Source organism: Harpegnathos saltator, unplaced genomic scaffold (assembly GCF_003227715.2).
Source record: "Harpegnathos saltator strain DR-91 unplaced genomic scaffold, Hsal_v8.6 scaffold555, whole genome shotgun sequence".
Classification (NCBI taxonomy): domain Eukaryota; kingdom Metazoa; phylum Arthropoda; class Insecta; order Hymenoptera; family Formicidae; genus Harpegnathos; species Harpegnathos saltator.
In genome coordinates, this window is record NW_020230377.1 from 1,053,053 (window position 1) to 1,072,696 (window position 19,644).

Sequence of the window (19,644 nt, forward strand, 5' to 3'; positions counted from 1 at the left end):
TATCCTTTCTTTTTGTTCAAATGCATGTTATATGTGAAAAAAGAGTCTACGAACTTATGAAATAAAATGCAACGTTTTTGGCCATGCCTTTTTATGTTTCATCATCTGTTTAACTATCTTCATTCCTTAAATCTAAACATATTTCCTTTTTCTTTTAATTTACGGAGAATCTCAATGCATAAGCGTAAAATGAAATTATAAAACATTATTCTTTTCATAGTATGCATTAATTAATTAATATAATACAAACATTTGATTGGCAATGATTGACACTTTCTTGTCCATCGCTTACAAGTATTTCATGGTGACATGTCTTACTGCTCTCTCAATATATTAGAAAGAAATTCGATCGTTATCGTTAAGTAGTAAATTTACATTTCCTCTTTACGAAATAACAATAAAATGCTTTATACATAAAACTTATTGACACTTCATAATCCAAACGTAAGTGGACCGTATACGCATTGCTAAGTATTAATTATATAGTAATAGCACCTCCTTAAAGAGTGTTATGATTAATGAAAATACACTTTCTTAATACAAAATTTTTGACTTTAACATGAAACAATATTTGTTCTCGTTGTTTCTGAAATGAAAAAAGTGTACTTAAACATTGTAACGAAACGAACATCGTTCAGAGGAATAACAGTCACAATCATTTGGATTTAAATTTCATATTTAATATTAAATGAGTTTAGTGATATATAAAACAAAAATATGAGAAAAAAATAATGAAAAAAAAAAGAAACGAAATGTATATTTTGATATAAAAGTACAACATTGGGATGTGTACTGGATGAAATTTTAGAAATATAATTGTAGAATATATCATACAATATAAATATTGGAGTGATACAAAAAATCAGATTCAAACACTTCAAACTTTTGTGAGTATAAAGTTGGGAAAGATCATCATGTAACGTTCTTTCAACGTTTACTCAGTTTTCGTAAAATGGAATTAATCGATCGAATCAAAACGAAAAAAAGAATGAATATATTATATCCACATAGTGTATATCAAGTAATGATAAATTATTACGATTATCAGTATAAAAATGTAGAATGTTTGGTAAGATAATATCAATTAGTCTTACAATTAAGGTGTTTTGTATCACGGTTAATATCTGCGTATGATTATCCTCTTTTGTCAATCATATGTTATGTTTAATATAGAGAAGTATTCTTAAACATTAGATAAGAAAGTATTTATATCATATATTAAACAATAGGTAGACTATAATTCGAAATAAATTCATCTAGTAATAACGCAAAAAGTATTTGGAGTAATAATATAACTGTAATCTGCTATTATTAAATAACAGAAGGAATACTTAAACCTTTTGAGAAAATTTATAATAGATAAATTATTACATTATAAATAATTTTTACATTTATTTCATTAACTTTATATAAGAACTACGCGTCTATTTAGGATATTTAAGATACAACCAACAATAAAGAAACTTTCATTGTTAGCAGAGAAGAGTTTTGAAAAAGTCGACAGGAATTGAAACTGACTACTAATTGTGTACAATTCAACAATAATTTTATTATCAATTAGATTTGATATTGATATAAAACAAAAATATATAGCAATAGAAAGATAACTCGTCATATTCTGAATTTGATTTTTCTAAAAACAAAAAAAGAAATACTAATCACTGAGATTTACGTATAGTTATAAAATCAGTAAATTTCATTAAATTTTTTAAAGGGTCACAAAAAATATATTACTTTGTAAGTTCTATCAATTTTGTATTATACTTCAAATTAAATGAACTAAAATGTAATTAAAACTTCGATATATGTGTAAGAAATATATTAATGCTCGATATTTATAATGTGAAAATTTTTGAAATATTCGTTATAAAAGTAAGTCTTGTGTAAAAGTTAAAAGATCACTGAAACATCTCAAATTTATTATTTCAAATCATATGCCAAGAAAAATAAATAAGAGAAAAATAAATACAAAAAAATGAAAGATAAGAAATTTAACGTGTATATCAACTCGAGCATCAGAATTATTGTACTGTTACTTTTATCATATTCGCGATACAGTTATTATCACCAATAAATAAATGTCTCCAAAATTTTTTTTTTCAGTTTTTTCTCTGTTGTAGCCGTATATAAAATTCTTTATTTACTACATTGACGCTTTCTCATTGGCGCACATATACATATACATACACATATATGTGTGTATACATGTACATAAACCTTTAGAATTCTAGTGGATATTAAATGTGAGATTAATGTTTTAAAAATCTTTCTTTATCTCTACACGCGTCTCAAGATATTTGGTTAGGATTAATAAATATTACAATGTTGCAAAAAGCATCTAGATTCTTCTTCAATATGAAGCTCTCACTTTTCTTTTCTGGTAAATTATATTGATATATCTTGATAATTAAAAAATATGCGATTAAGATAATTTCAGTCCAATACACATTCCCAACCTCAACAAACCTCTTAGGTTCGGGGTCAATGCACGCAACGAGCCAACTCTTGTTATTATATATATATATATATATATATATATATATATATATATTATATATATATATGTATATATATAAGTCGTAGAATTATACGTTGGGGCAAACTCGTCATGTACTTACTACAGGCAGACATACATACATACATATAAATATAAACATAAATAAATAAATACGCATGTATATATTTATTTATATTAATACTCATACGTGTGTGTGTGTGTATATATATATATATATATATATATATACATACACACACCCACACACACACACACACACCCACACACACACACACACACACACATATATATATATATGTATATATATATATATATATTCTATTAATATGATTAAAATTATAGACTATTAGGGGGGAAGGATGTGGAGCTATTACTGTGAGCCAGACTTAACATGGAGCCACTAAGGCTTTCATCGTCTGGATAAGATTCTTTTGATGCCTCAGCTATCGCCAGAGCACTGCAATAACGTGAAAAATATTATGAACAAGATGTTGTTTTGTCGAATATCTTTCTCTAATATGGAATACAAAATTTGAGACAAATATAGAAGATGCGGTAAGATCTCATCTTTAATCTTCATTTCCTTTTATTTCTTTCTATTTTTTTGACGTCTGCGTACCGTAAAGAAGCAGAAGTTATATACATCAAATGATCATACCTGAATCCTATTCTTGCACTTTCCTCATCGAATTGCTGCAGTTCACGTTCCTGTCTTTCGTGCAACAGGCGTATACGTTCACTACGTTCACGAAGGAATTCCTGAGTTTCTAATTCCATCTTTTGTTCAAGCAGAGCTCGTCTAACAGATACGCGATCTTCCAACTCACGGCGTTCCCTGTTTCTCTGCGCTTCGGCTTGCATCTTATTTTTTGATTGGTATGCCATCAGAATTTCTAATTCGTAATTTAATCTTTCCTGTGTGTGTGTGTAAAATAAATCGATTCAATCTTACCACTACGATCATGTAATTATTGTGAATGTTGAATACGACATAGAAAATCAACATTATATGATAATACAATGAATTATACCGAACCTTAAGATTATGGCATTCTACTTCTTGCGACTCATCTAACCGTATACTTTGTTTTTGGAGCATTTCGGCGATACTCTGTTCATATTGGTCACCTAGAAGCGCCAATTTGCGTCTTTGTTCCTCCTTTAATTTCTTAATGACCGCTTTCTGCTCGTCTTTGGCGGTTGTTTGAAGGATTTGAGATTTTAATGCCTTATATTGTCGTGTTTGTATTTTACACGTTTCCCTAAATTGTTTACGGATTTGCATTTCCTTTTGCTAAAAATATAAAAATCGTAGATCAATACAATAAATAACACATAGAGAACGTGTCATTAAAATCTGTCTCAATTTGTGCGTAATTATACAGCCTGACACTCTGTTAACTCTGTTGCAAGTACAAGTTCTTCAAGTATTCTAGGCACTTAACGGATGTGTTTTTAATTACGTTTATCTTATCTATCATCTATTGTTGTTCTTTGAAGGCTTATTTCGCAGGAAATAATTTTTAATTACTTATCAGACAAATGTCTTGATATTTCCGATGGTGCTATTTACCTTGAGACTCTTCGGTTGCTGTTTAAGCTCTAACGCATGTTTCTTACGTAGATCACGTTCCGCTCTTTGCATGTAATCTTGTTGATTACAAAGTTCCGTAGCATGCTGTCGATGAACTTGATCCTCGCGGAGAGTGTGCACTGCTCGCTGTTGTCTGTATTCCAATTCTTGCGTCTTTTCATGATGTCGCAAGAGCATAGCGTGTGCTTGCTCTAATTGCTGTTGTCGTTTGTTCAGTTCCTATTTACAAATTTTACATTTTTAGAACACTCAAAAGTACGAAAATAACATCGATGAGAAGTAATTATCGCCACGCTTATTAGTCTTGCAATTAACACTATGTTAATATGTCGAGATATTGGCTGCGTTCAGTAGAACAAAATGATCAGTGAGCACTTAGTGATTATTGTCTGTGATTGGAGCATTATTCTTTTAGATTCTTCATAGACCCAGAAGTATTTACCAATCAGGAGCGAGAATCATGAGAATTTGTTCTGCTGAACGCAGCCATTGATAATAATACTAACTTCGCGAAGAAGCTCCTGCTCGAGACTGTGGAAGATTAATAACTTTTTTCTACGGAATTTACGTATTTCAAGATCCAAGTATTCTCGTTGCCCCCTCGCTAGTCGCTGTTCTTCTTGCGCTTCCATCTGTCGCAAATTGTCTTTTTGACTTTGAAGGGTAGCGTCTCGTTGCCTTTTTGTCACATCATCTTGAGAAAGTTCCTTTTTCCATCTTTCTTTATAAGCCTACGCGAGTACAATTAAGTCATGTTCAGAGATACCAAAAAAATATATGAAACATATGTGGATTGGTACACTTCTAATGCTGCTGTTTCGTTGCGTTTAGATAAACAAGCATCTTACTTTGTACTCTCTTTTCTGTTGAGCTTCCAGAGCTTTACGATCAGCCTCCTGTCTGCTTGTTATTTCCTTGTGTAGTTTCTTTTCCGCATTTTGATTTTGTTTCAGTTTGCGCTCCAGTTCTTGCATATGTCTCAGCTGCAATTTCTCGAGCTCTTTACTAAATTGTTGCAAAAGCGTTTCATACTCTTTATCCAACAACTGCTTGTGTGACTCCATTTCCATTTTGCAGCGTTCCTCTAGTTTAACCTATAACAACGGCATTGTAAATTTAAAAGACATTAATTTTCAGTTTATATATTAATTTTTTTCACAGATATTTTTGTTTCTTTTATCAATTTAATTACAAAGATTTCACATAATGATGAAAAATAATCGGCCTTTTAGTAACTCGATATAAAAAAAAATGTCTCATTCATATATATCTTTATATATAACTTTTTCTTATTTATCTTAATTTTCTTTATGTAAAAATCTTTCTTAATTTTTTCAGACACCATGTGACTTTCAATAAAACGTAAAAAATATCATAACTTCAGGGATATCATGATAAAAAATAATCATCATACAAAATTAATGAAATGTTTAAGAACTTACCAAAGCACCTTGATGTTCTCTTCGCATTCGTTTATATCCACTCATTTGTTCATGCATCTCTTCTTGCATATGTTCCTTCTGTTGTTTCGTAACAATCGAAGTTGTCCTAATTGTCGCAAAATTATTGGCACCGTGTTCAAGAAGATTGGCAGTGACACCGCCTGCTGAAACTTTATGCCGATTTCGAACAGATCCCGTAGAATAGTCATTACTATCGGCATTCGGCAGCGGCAGGCTATTCGTAGAGGAACTTTGAGAGCTTGCCGAGACGCCTATCGAGTGGATTGAGTGTTCTGAGGTAATTGAATTGCTTTTGCTACTATCACCACCTGTTTGTTCATCAGGAGTATCTGCAACGCGCAATTAGTTTAAGATTTCGAAATCGCCTCAGTATATAAATATATCTAATTAATGTATTTAAGGGAAAGGAAAGAAGAAACATGCACAATGAATAAAAATAATGATAAAGACTCAGTGTGATTAGTGTCACTAGTGACTAATGTCAACTGGAAAATTTTTCACTTATTTTTTACAAGTGCCACATGTCCTCAAATCTCTTTATCTTTCCTTAAATTGCTACATAAGAAACACCGAATGTTTTGAAACAATTAGATCTACACAAACGTACCGTCAGTATCACCAACTGTGCTCTCTGTTTCGCACGCGTCGATCATCAGTATCTTTTTCATTTTACGATAATTCAAATTATCTAATTCCCGGACTGCAGCTTTCGTTCTCTGTATCAAATCTATCAAAACTTGAGGAGAACGCGTTCTGGTGACAAATTGATGCTGTAAAATTGAAAGCCTATAAGAGAACAACTAGACTACTACTAACATACTATTTACAGTATACATACAAGCATATATACACACACATATAGAGAAAATAGAGAATATGTATGTATAAAATATTATTGTACATGCGAATATTTCTAAGAACAACTCACTGATAGTAATTTCCCGGATGTTGGTCTTTCGATTGGACTTTTTGTCAGGCATACTTCAACAAAATGACGAAAGACGTCGGTCCAATCTGGAGAATTTAGAGTTGGTGTATCATTCTGTGCAATATGATACAGAGCGCTCATAGCGTTCATGTTAAAATAGGGTGGCTTCCTTTCCGCTGTAATTAATGTGAGTGAGAGAGAATTAGTCTGTGACTTGACCTTCAAGTTAATAGATAACATGTTGGATAGTCAGGATAGATAATGCGATGAAATGAATAATTCGAGACTTGCGCAACTTATGACATGTAACGCAATAATTTAACATATTAGATCGATATACCTAATTCGATGCATGTTATTCCTAACGACCATACATCAACTTTGCCATCATACTGCCCTTCGTCCATGGCCAATATAACTTCTGGTGCCATCCAATACGGAGTTCCTACGAAGCTATTGGCCGGACATTTTACACTCGCGGACCCAAAATCAGCCAATTTCACTGTACCATTCTCGGTAAGTAGAATATTTCCCGCCTTTACATCCCGGTGGATTCTCCCGAGGGAATGGAGATAATGCAAGCCGCGCAATACACCTTCGCATATCGCAGCTATTTCATCTTCTTTCAAGGGTCTTTTGTGTACTTCGATAATATCTGATGCGGAGCCAAGACAATATTCCATCACCAACTGCGAAACAGCATTTGCAAATTCTCATAATAATCTAATTATTTATCCATAAAATGTTGAACACATTACACATTCGTTACAACTAACCCACAATATTTATAACTTGACATTTTATACTCGGTCTCTGTTCTGACATTATCTGTCTATATAAAAAGGTTTAATCCTATTTGGAAAAATCTATAATAGGATTCAAGCATATGCCTCTGCTGACAAAGACTAGAAAAAGTGAAAAAAATAAGAACTTGATATATATCGTACATACCCAGGCAGTGTGGTCCCTGAGATAGCAACCCTTATATTCTATAGTGTTAGGATGATTAAGTTGCCTAAGAAATCGGATCTCCTTCAAAATGTCCTGCCATTTTTCCACCGTCTGCTTTCCCAGATAAGACATCTTCTTGATGGCAACAATTTCTTTGGTAACCAGGCATCGTGCATAATAAACAGCCCCGAAACTACCATGCCCGATCTCGCGCAGATCCTCAAATATCTTCTCCGGATCATTTTTCTCGAATAATTCGGCGATCTCTGGATCTTTTAAACTACCAGGCCTTGCAACAGCTGGCATAGTCGAGTTGTTGATGATTGGACGCCCGAGGCCTTGTCCAGACACCTTGTCTCGTTACCGTCTTTCGACTATCTTGCCCGAACCTTCTGATTTTGTTGAATCCTCTGTCAGTCCATTCCCGAGATTAATATTCTATCTGCAAAACAGACAAGTGTCTCAGACACATAGAGGCACATCGAGGGAATTTATTATTTAGCATCTTCTGTCGTTGTCCGATATTCAATGTGCCAAGTGCAAGATTCTAGTTCCGTCGATCAAAGAGCAAACTTTGCCGCAATCAGTTCGAAAACGTAGTTTTTCCGCTCACTTACTCGGCTCCTCGGAGTCTCATAATGATATCGTTAAGCTGAGCTCCGAGTCCATCAAAAAATCTACGTGTGCGAGCTTCTCTCTGATCGAATTCTTCGAAAGGTGTTCGCTCGTCAAAGATATTCGCTAATTGCCACTCGAATAATATCAAATTCGGACGCAAGTCGGAACACCTTCCGTACACGGATGATGCACTTGACAAGCTTTGCAAACGCCGAACGTACACGAACGGCACAGAGCGGTATACGGCTCTCTTAAACGGACTGCAAACACAACACAAACGTTTACGTTACACCCATTGTCCGACACGTCGTGATTTTCTCTCCTCTGCGCTTTTTCTTTTCGTCGGCAGAGAGGAGAGAGAGAGAGAGAGAGAGAGAGAGAGAGAGAGAGAGAGAGAGAGAGAGAGAGAGAGAGAGAGAGAGAGAGAGAGAGAGAGAGAAGAGAGAGAGAAAGAGAGATATCTAAAAGTGATCCGCAGTTGTCGTGGTCGACAAACGCGAAGAACACGTAACGATGTCTCTTGAAAGACACAGAAATAGGCACGTTCCCGTAGTAGCGAACCGCACTCTCGTCATTGTTGTCGCGTTAGTCACGTTACTGAGCGAGAGCGAGAAACCAAGACAGTTAGTACATCGGGAAAAGATCTGTCAGAGCAAGACCCGCCATCGTCATCCCCCATCGTAGATCCCTGTTATCCGTCCTCGGCGACGATCATCGCTGCGCCCGAGAGTCGCGGTGACTATATCGACTATCTTTCCGGAGGCATACCACACACTGAACCGGATCGGAAGCGAAATTCGGCAGGGCGCGCACAAGCGGCGTTCGGACGTCGGAGGGCGTCGAGAAAGAGAGAATTATCGAGCGGCAACGAGAGTGAAAGAGAAAGAGAACCAGCGAGCGAGACAACGGTAAAAAGAGACAGACGGGCGGACTGACAGAGCGAAAGAGAGGAACGAGGAGCTTTCGAGGGAGCGCAGTCTCTCCGAACCAAACCTTTGGGGGGAGAAAGCGTCGGAATTCGCCCCGACGGGGCGATTTTTGCACAGGAGACGCGAATCGCGAGAGAATGAGGAACGGAGGAAGAGAGGTAGAAGCAGAGACGACGCAGGAGAGTTCGCTGGAGACCGATTGAGAAAGAGATGCGGGTGTAAGGAGGGTTGGGTCCTCGCACTCATCCGTCGACAATCCGATCAAGCCTCCGTTCGAGCGAGCGCGATGCAACGCTGCATCGCGTTGCGCTATCGACAGCACGTCGACGATCTGATGACGACAAATACCACCATGACGATCACGATCACAACGACGACGACGAAGACGACGACATGATTACAGTATATATCAAAAACACATACACACACACATAACAGAGCGCCTTGCTAAACGCATTAACGCAAGCCGCAACCGTCGCCGGGCTGACGCGACATCGTTATTACGCTCTCTTTTTTCTCTCTCTCTCTCTCTCTCTCTCTCTCTCTCTCTCTCTCTCTCTCTCTCTCGTTGCTCGATAGCGGAAACTCGCGGTGAAACGAGAAACATCGGTCGGACAAAAAAAGAAAGAGCCGAGAAAATTGTATTCACCTCCAAAATGGCGAGGGAGCGAGGGACGGGGAAGCATGCGCCTCGCAGGCTCTCCGTGCACTCTCTTCAAGCGAAGGAGGTGGCGGTGGCTGAGGAGGAGCAGCAGCAGCTCTCTTTCCTGAAAGGCCTAGCCGCCGTCGATCCCGCGGGCATATTAAACGCTTGTCTGTCCACGAGCGATCCCGTTGTCGCCGTTGATACGCCGTCGCGCGAAACCGCGCACCGCGCCCCGGAACAATACACGCCTCCTCCTCCTCCTCCTCCTCCTCTTCGTCGTGTCGTTGCGTTGTCGTTGTCGTCGTCGCGTGTCGTATACGCACGTCACGCACCCACTACATATACATCACTGCATCACCACACCACACCACACCGTACCGTACCGCACCGCATACATACATACATACATACATACATACATATATACATACATACATACATCATACATACATCATACATACATCATACATACATACATACATACATACATACATACATACATACATACATACATACATACATACATACATACATACATACATACATACACACACACATACATACATACACACGCACGCACGCACCACACGAGCGTGCGCGCGCGTTCTCGCTCGCACGAAGCAAGAACCTGGAGCCCGGAGGAAAAGGATGAGCGAGCCGCGCAGCGAGCTCGGTGCCGATACGACTCTCACCGTCACTCGAGAACTCCCGGACAACCGCCGCAAGATTTGCGCGTTGGCGAAAAATCCTCCGCTGCGTTCTCGTTCGCTTCTGCCGTACCTCACTCTGATACCGCACTCTGCTTCATTATATTTCTGTATACCGTAACCGTATACAGCACACACTTGAACGCCGCACACAGCCACAATCAGACACGACGGACTGCTGTCGCGCGATGGCGGCGGTAGCGCTTGTCACGTTACAGCATCCAGCGGGTCGACTTGCAAATCTCTACGGTACCGACAGCGGTAAGATCAGATTGCTGCTGTAGGTAGGATGACCATATGTACTCTTTTAAGAATATATGTACTCTTTTTAAGGTGGTGAAAAGAGTACTTTCTACTTCTTACGTATCGTATTCTTGTATATACTCTTTTTTTCGTAATTATACTTTGTCGATAATGACCAGAGAGCAGACCTCGCTGACGTTTTTATCACTCACAGCATTTGAGCGCCGCGAGCGCCAATACCGATTATGCGTAGAGGTTCTGCGCAACTATCGAGCCACAATGCAAACGTAGAAAGAGTTTTCAGTATGATGAACTCAATGGACTGATGAAAGAAATAGATTTACTGTTGATTCGGTAAAAAGTTTATTAATGGTTAAATACAATTATAAAGAATTTAATTGTTCTGAATTTTACGATTATTGTCTAAATAATAAGAAATTGTTAAACGATGTACGGAGTAGTGCAAAATATAATTATAAAATATCTTAATAATATAATAAAATATATGTATTCGACTAATATTTCTCGGTTTTATTAGTACCCACTATGTTTTATTTTAAATATTATACCTAGTAATCCATATCGATCATTGTCCCAAATAAAACACAAAATAATTTTGACGTCAAAATGACATAATTTTTGTATTACTTGACGTCACCTTGACTTTTATGTTCTACCTGATTTTGTGTTCTACTTACTATACTCTTTTGGGACCGTAATTAGTGCTCTTTTATACGCTTTTCTTTACTTGTCTTTTACTCTTTGTTTATGACTGGGATATGGTCATCCTAGCTGTGCGGACCATCAATTTGAAAATCTTTTTCAGTCAGACTTATTTTTATTTCAAGTAACGCGAATTTACGAAAAGTAAAAAGTATGATAAGATCGGATTATATATGAGAAATTATTGAAATAGCGTTAGCGATTAGTCGAATTAGAGAATATCGGGAAACTAATCGATTCTGTCACAAAGGTCGAACGTCGATTTATCGATCGACATCGTCCATCTCTGCAAGCGGCGCATGTCTTTTAAATTGGCAAGAGGTGGCGCATTGGGTCTTCATCGTCGGCGCATTGATACTTCTAGTAGAACCTGATAACTCTGAGCAACCTAGAATCGAGTACAGTGCGGTACGGAGTGAACGCGCAAAGCCAGCGGCACACGGTGCTTGTTTTTGTGCTGGATTGCTTGCTGGATGAAAATACTGCGTTTTGATTGGTGCATTTCCGAAGATGGATGGAAATGCACCAATCAGAACGCAGTATTTTCATCCAGCAAGCAATCCAACACGAAAACCAGCACCGTGTGCCGCTGGCTTAACGCGCAGCCACATGCAGCGGAAGCGGGCGAGAAGATTGGAGAGGATTTTTCGTCAGCAGGCGAAACTCATTTGGGAGCTCAAGCGGGAGTGAAAAACGCGAGCTCGTCGCGATTGCTAGTTTCCTTTCTTGTAGACTTGCTTTGTACGCTCACGCTCGTTTGGTGTGTGCATTTAGTACGGTGTGTTGATATATCAAAAGCTCCGGTTGAATAAATCACATACAAAATGCCGCGTATTATGATAAAAGGCGGAGTTTGGCGGAATACGGAGGTAAAGTACAAGATATTTTCTAACTTGATACACTATGATAAATATTTTTACATTACGGGTGGTTTTATTAATGACCTTGATATATTTCGTCAAGGTAATCAGCCAAATTATTGAAAGATTTCGACCGCTAACGTTTCATTGTTTATTAGGAAATTATTGGTAAAAGAATTTTAAAAATATAATGGATATTATCAGTGGTACAGAAGATAATTTAAATATTTACATAATTGGGCAAATTCTTTGCCTTATTAAATTGATGAGTTTACTGTATTGAAATAACACTGAAAAACATACTACTCTACTGAAAATGGAGATATTGTAAAGATTGGCAAAGATCTCTGTGCAAAGTTTATGTTGCGTTGAATTTAATTTCTATTTGAAAGCAATTGTATATTTGATGTGATAATCTGTATTTTAGGATGAAATTTTGAAAGCAGCTGTAATGAAATATGGTAAAAATCAGTGGAGTCGTATAGCATCTCTGCTGCATAGAAAATCAGCCAAGCAATGTAAGGCACGTTGGTTTGAATGGCTGGATCCAAGTATCAAGAAAACTGAATGGAGCCGGGAAGAAGATGAAAAGTTGCTGCATTTAGCTAAATTAATGCCTACTCAATGGCGAACTATTGCTCCTATAATTGGAAGAACTGCGGCACAATGTTTAGAAAGATATGAATACTTGCTGTAAGTGGCATTCTTTTGATACAATATACCAATTAATCTTCTGCTCTACATTATTATTGATTTATTTCAGTGATCAAGCACAAAAGAAAGAAGAGGGAGATGATGCTGCTGATGATCCTCGTAAGCTTAAACCTGGAGAAATTGATCCTAATCCAGAAACAAAGCCAGCTAGACCAGATCCTAAGGATATGGACGAAGATGGTAGGCTGAAAATAGTTTGATTTAAGCAAAATAGAGCCTTTATTGCAGTTTCAATCCCACCTATACTAACTATTCACATCTGTTTTATCAACTATAGTAGAGATGGTTTTGCTCCTAGTTTAGAATTATATTCTTTTGCAGAATTGGAGATGTTGTCCGAGGCACGCGCTAGGCTCGCAAACACTCAGGGAAAAAAGGCGAAACGCAAAGCGCGGGAGAAACAACTGGAAGAGGCACGTAGGCTGGCTGCTTTGCAGAAGCGCAGAGAACTGAGAGCCGCCGGGATTACAGTGTCGCAGAAGAACAAACGCAAGCGCGGCGTCAATTATAACACAGAGATACCATTTGAGAAACGACCGGCGCCCGGTTTCTACGACACCTCGAACGAGCACGTCGATCCACTAGCGATCGACTTCTCGAGAATGAGACAGCAACATCTAGATGGTGAGCTCAGGCAGGAGAAGGAAGAGATGGAGCGTAGAAAAGACAAGCAGAAACTGAAGCAGCGCAAAGAAAATGATATACCTATGGGTATGCTCAACAACGAGGAGCCCATAAGAAAAAGGAGTAAATTGGTTCTTCCAGAGCCGCAAATTTCCGATCAGGAATTACAGCAAGTTGTGAAACTCGGCAGAGCGTCGGAGGTACGTGCTTGGATTAATCGTTTTTGCAACTAGATATCTGTATAGATCTGTATAGACCACTCAATATCACAGGTCGCGCGAGAAGTTGCAACTGAGAGCGGCATCACGCTGTCCGACAGTTTGCTGGCCGACTACTCCTTACCTACAAACGCTGCGGTAACACCTCGCACACCGGCTGTCACAGATAGGATATTACAGGAAGCTCAAAACGTCATGGCTCTCACGCACGTGGACACGCCACTGAAAGGTTAATTGACATGATTAACATCAAACCAATTTGATAATTTTTAATATTTTGTAACTACTAATATGAAAAATGATATGATAATTTTCGATGTTGCAACTGTTAGTGTTACACATATCACTCGTCTTTTTCCGCAAGGTGGATTGAATACTCCGCTCAATAACCCAGACTTCACTGGTGTCGCGCCACCGAGCAATGTCGTGGCGACGCCGAATACGATTTTAGCCACCCCGTTTCGCTCGCAACGTAACGACGGAACACCCATAAATACATTCAACACACCGGGCGGAGCGTCGGTGCGAACGCAAAACGGCGTTTTAGCGGCGACACCCGTCCGTGACAAGCTCAACATTAATCCGAATGAAAACGTAGACGGCTCGGAAACTCCGCTTATACAGACGCAAGCGAAAAGCTCGTTGCGCGCGGCGTTGAGTTCCCTGCCGGCGCCTTGCAACGACTATGAGATAGACATGCGCGACGAAGAAATCAACGAGGAAAGCATCAACGCACCGGCGAATAACATGATCGAAGATCAGGCGGACGTCGATGCGAGACAACAACAAGAATTGATTGAGGAAAGTAAGTCGGTCGACGGTACTCTTGTCGATTTCTCGTAACTGCGCGATGTAGCACAATAGAAGACTCTTTCTCGAGAGAAATGTACGAGGTTGGGAAGTAACGCTGTTAAAAAGTACTCTTTTCGAGCAACGGCTTAATATCGCTGTTTGTAACATGAGTGGCGCGGATTGTTGTCGAATTAACAAATTCTCTGGAATTTTTAGAGAAAAGAGAACTAGCACGTAGATCACAAGTGATACAGAGAGACTTGCCGCGCCCTGCAGATGTAAATATGAATACCTTAAGACCTTACATGGACACGCCGTTAACAGACTTGCAGAGGGTATAAAAAAATTTATAGTTTTGCGCACGAAGCTCCCTCATAAATTGTGATCGTCGTAAATTAATTTACATTATGTACTCATAGGCGGAAGAATTGATCAAACGAGAAATGATTACAATGATGCACTACGATTCGCTGCAAAACCCAACGCAACCGAATCGAAAAGGCGCCGCGACATCATTGGCTCAGGCTCAAGCCTACTTGGACCAACATCCGTATGAGACCTTCGAGGAAAGCGAGCTTGTTGCTGTTAGTACAAAACATTCTATTCTTATGTAGTTTGTGCATTATTTAATATAACAATACTTCGTCGCTAATCTTAGCTGCTATTGGTAATATTTTCCTACTAATACTCAAACTCAGGCCAAGAAAATGTTGACTGATGAAATGGCAGTGGTAAAGGAAGGAATGGCGCACGGTGAATTGAGTTTGGATGCTTACACCACTGTGTGGGAGGAGTGTTTGTCGCAGATCTTGTACCTAGATACTCAAAAACGATACACTCGCGCGACCTTAGCCTCGAAGAAGGATCGGGTGGAAGCATGTGAGAGAAAATTGGAGGAAAATCGCATGCACATGACCGGTGAGGCTAAACGCGCCGCAAGGATGGAGAAGAAGTTGAAAGTATTGACCGGTGGTTATCAAGTAAGTAGAAATCCACATTCTCAATGAACAGTAAAATGCCTAGAGAAATTTAAAAATCCATAGCTTTATGTATGCTAATCCGAAATTCAAATTTGAGTAATGAGTAAGAGTTAGCGGAACAATAACGTAATTAACAACCGAACAAATAAACAACACTAAAAATAACTAACACGCGAATAGTAAGATAACTAAGCCACTGTGCGGGGATCCAAATCGCAAGATCCAAATTTTCCCGAGCAATTTCATGCGCGTGAACGTGCGTCGGAAGATGTTTTAAATACGCAAGCAAAGATAAGTGATTGAATACAGGTACATGTAAGTTGTCTTGTTCTCAAACAGACCAGAGCGCAAGTATTGACGAAGCAATTGCACGACACGTGGGAGCAGATAGAGCAAGCGAATCTCGAACTGTCGACATTTAAATTTCTGCAAACGCAAGAAGAAGCGGCGATCCCCAGGCGAATAAACGGATTGATGGAGGATGTGCACAGGCAAACGGAGCGGGAGCGCTCGTTGCAAATACGCTACGCTCAGCTGCAAGATCAATTGCAGAAGATTCGACTGGATCATTCGTCTTAGGGACGCGTGACAACGTTCGCTGAGTGCGTGCGATGAACTGTGCTATGAATGTGTATATTACTTCATAACGTCAACCAGTGTTGTGTAGTACAGTTCACTGTATACATGTCACATACATTTTACAAATACAATACAATTCGTTGCAGAAGAGAAGCGCATATCTGCAGATTAAAATTTATACATTTTAGAAGATATAACGTATCTACCCAGGTAGCAGAGTGACGTCAAGTGACGTAATAATAACGTCTTAATAACGAATCTAACGTCAATAAGACGTCAGGCTGCTATTCGGATAGAGTATAATCTATTTTGTAAGTATATAAATCTTGTTATGATGTGTAATCTGAACGTGACCACTCATACTTTACGAGCGGAACAGAAAGTTGTAAAGGCAATTGTTCCTTCCTATACTGTTAGGTAGAATCTTCGCTTTATTCTCGATTTATTCCAGCAATAAAAATTATGTATTTGATATTCGGATACATTTAGTATCTTCATTACGTCTGCTCTAGATCCTCCATTAGAGAAGTGAGAAACGTATCACCGTTGATCAATCTAGTGGTTCCCACGACAAATTCGACATTCACTGAAAATAAACTTCCATGTTAAACAAATCTAAAGCGTATCTACATGAATTTCTCAATTTCTTCAATTGTCACACAATACTCACAATCCTCCTGCTGCGACAGAAATCGAAGGGCGGATATTTCAGCGAAAGTACATCCTCCGATAAAGAATATCATGATCAATTTCGGTGGCTCAGAACTGGAGTCTTCGCTGGTGATGGAGTTTCCTAGAATAAAAATTCATCCTTACAAACGCGTATTGTCCCAGACAAAATTCGATAAGGTAAGTATATCAAAGTAGATTGTAAATTCAACTTACGTCTCATTAATGAAGATTGCATATTGTATGGAACATTGCTTACAGTAGGACCTGCCAGTAACCCCATCACATCGTTTAAACCTTGCCATCCACTCGGTTGTATCAGTTGCTCCGCTAATCTTACACTCAATGGCGCATATATGGAATGTACGTAACTGATATCTTTTGGCGTTATTTCACTTTCATCCTCAACTGTAAGTCTCAATGCCTTCCTCAAAACTGCGTATTGTCGTACCGACTGTTGCTGCTTCAGCAATCCGGCTTTCTCTAAATTTAATATGGTCGGCAAATGCTGGAACCCGTAAGTATGTATTATCTCTCTCTTGTAATAATCCAACAACTTCGGTTTTAAACCAGAATTCGTCAACGACTGTATGCAAAGAAGACGTAAAACTTTCAGTAACGGTTGTTGCTGCGCTATCATGTCCTCAATGTAAGCATTCGGTTTGTCCGTATCAATGCAATTCAATAGTTCTTGTTCGACTTGCAATGATTCCAAAAAGCTGCTCGAGTCAGTAACTTCCTTTATCATTTCTGCGATTGTAGTGTCTGAACACGATGAAATCACAAGAAAACAAAATATCACGGCATATGAAGATGTGCTAGAAAAATTATATTAATATTTCAAACATCTCTATTACTTACGTCTTGCTAAAGATTGCTTGGTGGCTAACATGTGCGGTAGTCTCGCGACAAATTGTTTGATTTCTTGCACACTCTTGTCTCCATGTCTTTCGTCAAATTGAGACGAAATTACTTTGGCTTTCCTACTGAGAACTGGTCCAACACCATTGAAATTTTTATCTCTGTAAGTAAGAGTTGCTCACATACACAAATTACAGAGAGGAAATCTATATTAACACACCTGATCTCAGCGAAAAGTTCTTCTCCAGAATTCAATATAATTTGTTCTTTTTCATTCAACGACATCGCTGTGGGAGAATCGTCGGAATCATGAAACTTTTTTGCAGGTAACTGCACAGTATCTAAAGCAAATGAAGAGATACTTTATTTCATGAATAGAAATTCAGATTAAAGAAATTATATTTGAATTATAATTTTTAAATATAGAAAATGTTGTTTCCACAATATAAAAGGTATAATATTAATACTTGCTGTATTTTATTCCAAATATTTCATCGATTAAACCTTCGTACGTCAACTGTGTAACTAACGGTGAAAGCAAATCTACAGATCGATCCAATAGTAACAAATGTTCAATGGCAACAGAGGAGACAGGAATTGTCTTACTGTCTTCTTCTTCTCTATTTAATCTCTCTAATAGTTCCCAAACTTTACTAGCAGCTGGCCCTCTGCCTGTAACTTTCAGAATTTTTCCATACAACCTTTGCAAGCCTTGTATAGCTTGTGCAACTTGATATAAACAGGTAGGATCATTTTCCAAGTAAAATTCTTTGAAAGAATTGCTCAGTTCCATTGATAGTAAGTCATTATCGAATGGGAAGAGGTCACATTTAAATTCCTCTATTAAAGTAAAATTGCCAAACACACCACGGTTCTGAAGCTTTTTTTGACAAAGCAGACTCTTGCGTGGCACAAAAAATAAGTGAAATTCTTTACGTGGCTTTTTATCTTCCTCCCTATATAAATATATTAATAATTATGTACTTGTATAATTTTTATGAAGATCCTTAAGTCTGTATCACAAATCTCATAAACAACATCCCTTGTACACTCACCCACGAATATTCTCTGCTATTAAATCCATAAGTTCTAATTGTGGTCTTGATATGAATATGATATTGGCGATATTGGATGGTATTGTCAAAGTTCCACCATATAATGGATACATTTTTACAACACCATATTCTTCTAACAAGTTATATTTTGCCACAAGACCAATTGGTCCGGCTAATGACTGATCCCATATAATAGCCTATACAAAGAATGATAAAAACACGTTACATACAATATATAGATATATTAGAAAAATATACTTGTGCATATATATATTTAAATTTATTTATTGCAGATTTATGTTGAAAAATAACGTTTTGTTCTTATGATAATATAAAATTAAAACTTAAAAATTAAAAAAACTCGCGACCATTAAATTGTTAAATATTATCAAATAATTCAAAAAGAGGTTATCATATCATACTTTCGGACCATCGCACTTCTCCAACAAACAAAGTAATCGTTTTCTTGCTTGTTCTTGTATAAGTCCGACATTTAATCTGCCTCCCGTCAAATATGTCGATGACATGATTATTTTATAATTTTATCAGTTATATGCAGTATTTTCTGCAACAATCCACCACAATGACAGCTATAGACGCTACATCGTATTTGACAACCGATGGTTCACTACTTTGTCACTGAGTTATACTACTTGAAAAATTACGTCTGACTAATCGCAGGGTTACAATCGCAAAGTTGTATCTTCATTAGACAGTGGCGACTCAAAGAGAAAATTGTAGAACTAAGAGCTCTCCGCTACGAGCCGCTACTATATTTACTGAAAATTCGAAATCATAATAATACGACTCAGTGACAAGTCGAATGTATTTCTATTTTCAAATAGGACTCATTAATTCATTTTCTCATCAAGTTAAACATACTTTCATTTTATATGTCGCAGATATTATTACCATTACTATTATTACTTCAAGTCATATAAAAATAAAAAAGAAAACAAACAGATAGAATCA

General features: G+C 37.8%; 3 protein-coding genes across 11 annotated transcripts; 1 reads left to right on the plus strand and 2 right to left on the minus strand.

Moving 5' to 3' along the window:
• Positions 1 to 2,837: 2,837 nt before the first annotated feature.
• Positions 2,838 to 10,536, minus strand: Tao (Serine/threonine-protein kinase Tao). Of its 7 annotated transcripts, none has more exons than XM_011139518.3 (12): positions 10,340 to 10,536; positions 7,455 to 7,896; positions 6,844 to 7,192; positions 6,504 to 6,679; positions 6,183 to 6,345; positions 5,555 to 5,904; positions 4,961 to 5,206; positions 4,619 to 4,843; positions 4,092 to 4,331; positions 3,555 to 3,812; positions 3,177 to 3,433; positions 2,838 to 2,975 (listed from the first exon to the last, which is right to left on the minus strand). In XM_011139518.3, the coding sequence occupies exons 2-12, from the start codon at positions 7,758 to 7,760 to the stop codon at positions 2,855 to 2,857; spliced, it is 2,691 nt and encodes an 896-aa protein (XP_011137820.1). In that variant the 5' UTR covers positions 7,761 to 7,896; positions 10,340 to 10,536; the 3' UTR covers positions 2,838 to 2,854. The 7 variants fall into 7 exon arrangements, with proteins under 7 accessions (XP_011137820.1, XP_011137819.1, XP_025159310.1 ...); XM_011139517.3 differs by lacking the exon at positions 10,340 to 10,536 and adding an exon at positions 9,651 to 9,894; XM_025303525.1 differs by lacking the exon at positions 10,340 to 10,536 and adding an exon at positions 9,425 to 9,491.
• Positions 10,537 to 12,144: 1,608 nt separating this feature from the next.
• On the plus strand, positions 12,145 to 16,567 carry Cdc5 (cell division cycle protein 21). Its single transcript, XM_011139513.3, has 10 exons — positions 12,145 to 12,189; positions 12,608 to 12,873; positions 12,944 to 13,074; positions 13,216 to 13,718; positions 13,791 to 13,965; positions 14,101 to 14,541; positions 14,745 to 14,863; positions 14,948 to 15,112; positions 15,227 to 15,508; positions 15,848 to 16,567. The coding sequence occupies exons 1-10, from the start codon at positions 12,145 to 12,147 to the stop codon at positions 16,085 to 16,087; spliced, it is 2,367 nt and encodes a 788-aa protein (XP_011137815.1). The 3' UTR covers positions 16,088 to 16,567.
• On the minus strand, positions 16,496 to 19,499 carry car (vacuolar protein sorting-associated protein 33A). Of its 3 annotated transcripts, XM_025303504.1 has the most exons (9): positions 19,095 to 19,489; positions 18,673 to 18,869; positions 18,485 to 18,573; positions 18,089 to 18,289; positions 17,838 to 17,958; positions 17,618 to 17,778; positions 16,973 to 17,521; positions 16,758 to 16,880; positions 16,496 to 16,673 (listed from the first exon to the last, which is right to left on the minus strand). In XM_025303504.1, exons 1-9 carry the CDS (start codon positions 19,197 to 19,199, stop codon positions 16,585 to 16,587), a joined length of 1,635 nt encoding a protein of 544 aa, XP_025159289.1. In that variant the 5' UTR covers positions 19,200 to 19,489; the 3' UTR covers positions 16,496 to 16,584. The 3 variants fall into 3 exon arrangements, with proteins under 3 accessions (XP_025159289.1, XP_011137816.1, XP_011137818.1); XM_011139514.3 differs by having other exon boundaries at positions 18,089 to 18,573; positions 19,095 to 19,499; XM_011139516.3 differs by having other exon boundaries at positions 18,089 to 18,573; positions 19,103 to 19,288.
• Between the last annotated feature and the right edge of the window lie 145 nt (positions 19,500 to 19,644).

Excerpts from the sequence above, each read along its gene's own strand:
- Cdc5 (XM_011139513.3), top strand. The coding sequence starts at position 12,145 with ATGCCGCGTATTATGATAAAAGGCGGAGTTTGGCGGAATACGGAG. Across the intron at positions 13,966-14,100 it reads CGTGGACACGCCACTGAAAG|GTGGATTGAATACTCCGCTC; the intron begins GTTAATTGACAT and ends TTTTTCCGCAAG. Across the intron at positions 15,113-15,226 it reads AGGAAAGCGAGCTTGTTGCT|GCCAAGAAAATGTTGACTGA; the intron begins GTTAGTACAAAA and ends ACTCAAACTCAG.
- Tao (XM_011139518.3), bottom strand. The coding sequence starts at position 7,760 with ATGCCAGCTGTTGCAAGGCCTGGTAGTTTAAAAGATCCAGAGATCGCC. Across the intron at positions 7,193-7,454 it reads TCAGGGACCACACTGCCTGG|TTGGTGATGGAATATTGTCT; the intron begins GTATGTACGATA and ends GCTGTTTCGCAG. Across the intron at positions 6,346-6,503 it reads CATCCGGGAAATTACTATCA|CATCAATTTGTCACCAGAAC; the intron begins GTGAGTTGTTCT and ends TCAATTTTACAG.
- car (XM_011139514.3), bottom strand. The coding sequence starts at position 19,199 with ATGTCATCGACATATTTGACGGGAGGCAGATTAAATGTCGGACTTATA. Across the intron at positions 18,574-18,672 it reads ATAGCAGAGAATATTCGTGG|GGAGGAAGATAAAAAGCCAC; the intron begins GTGAGTGTACAA and ends ATATTTATATAG. Across the intron at positions 17,779-17,837 it reads GAACTTTTCGCTGAGATCAG|AGATAAAAATTTCAATGGTG; the intron begins GTGTGTTAATAT and ends TCTTACTTACAG.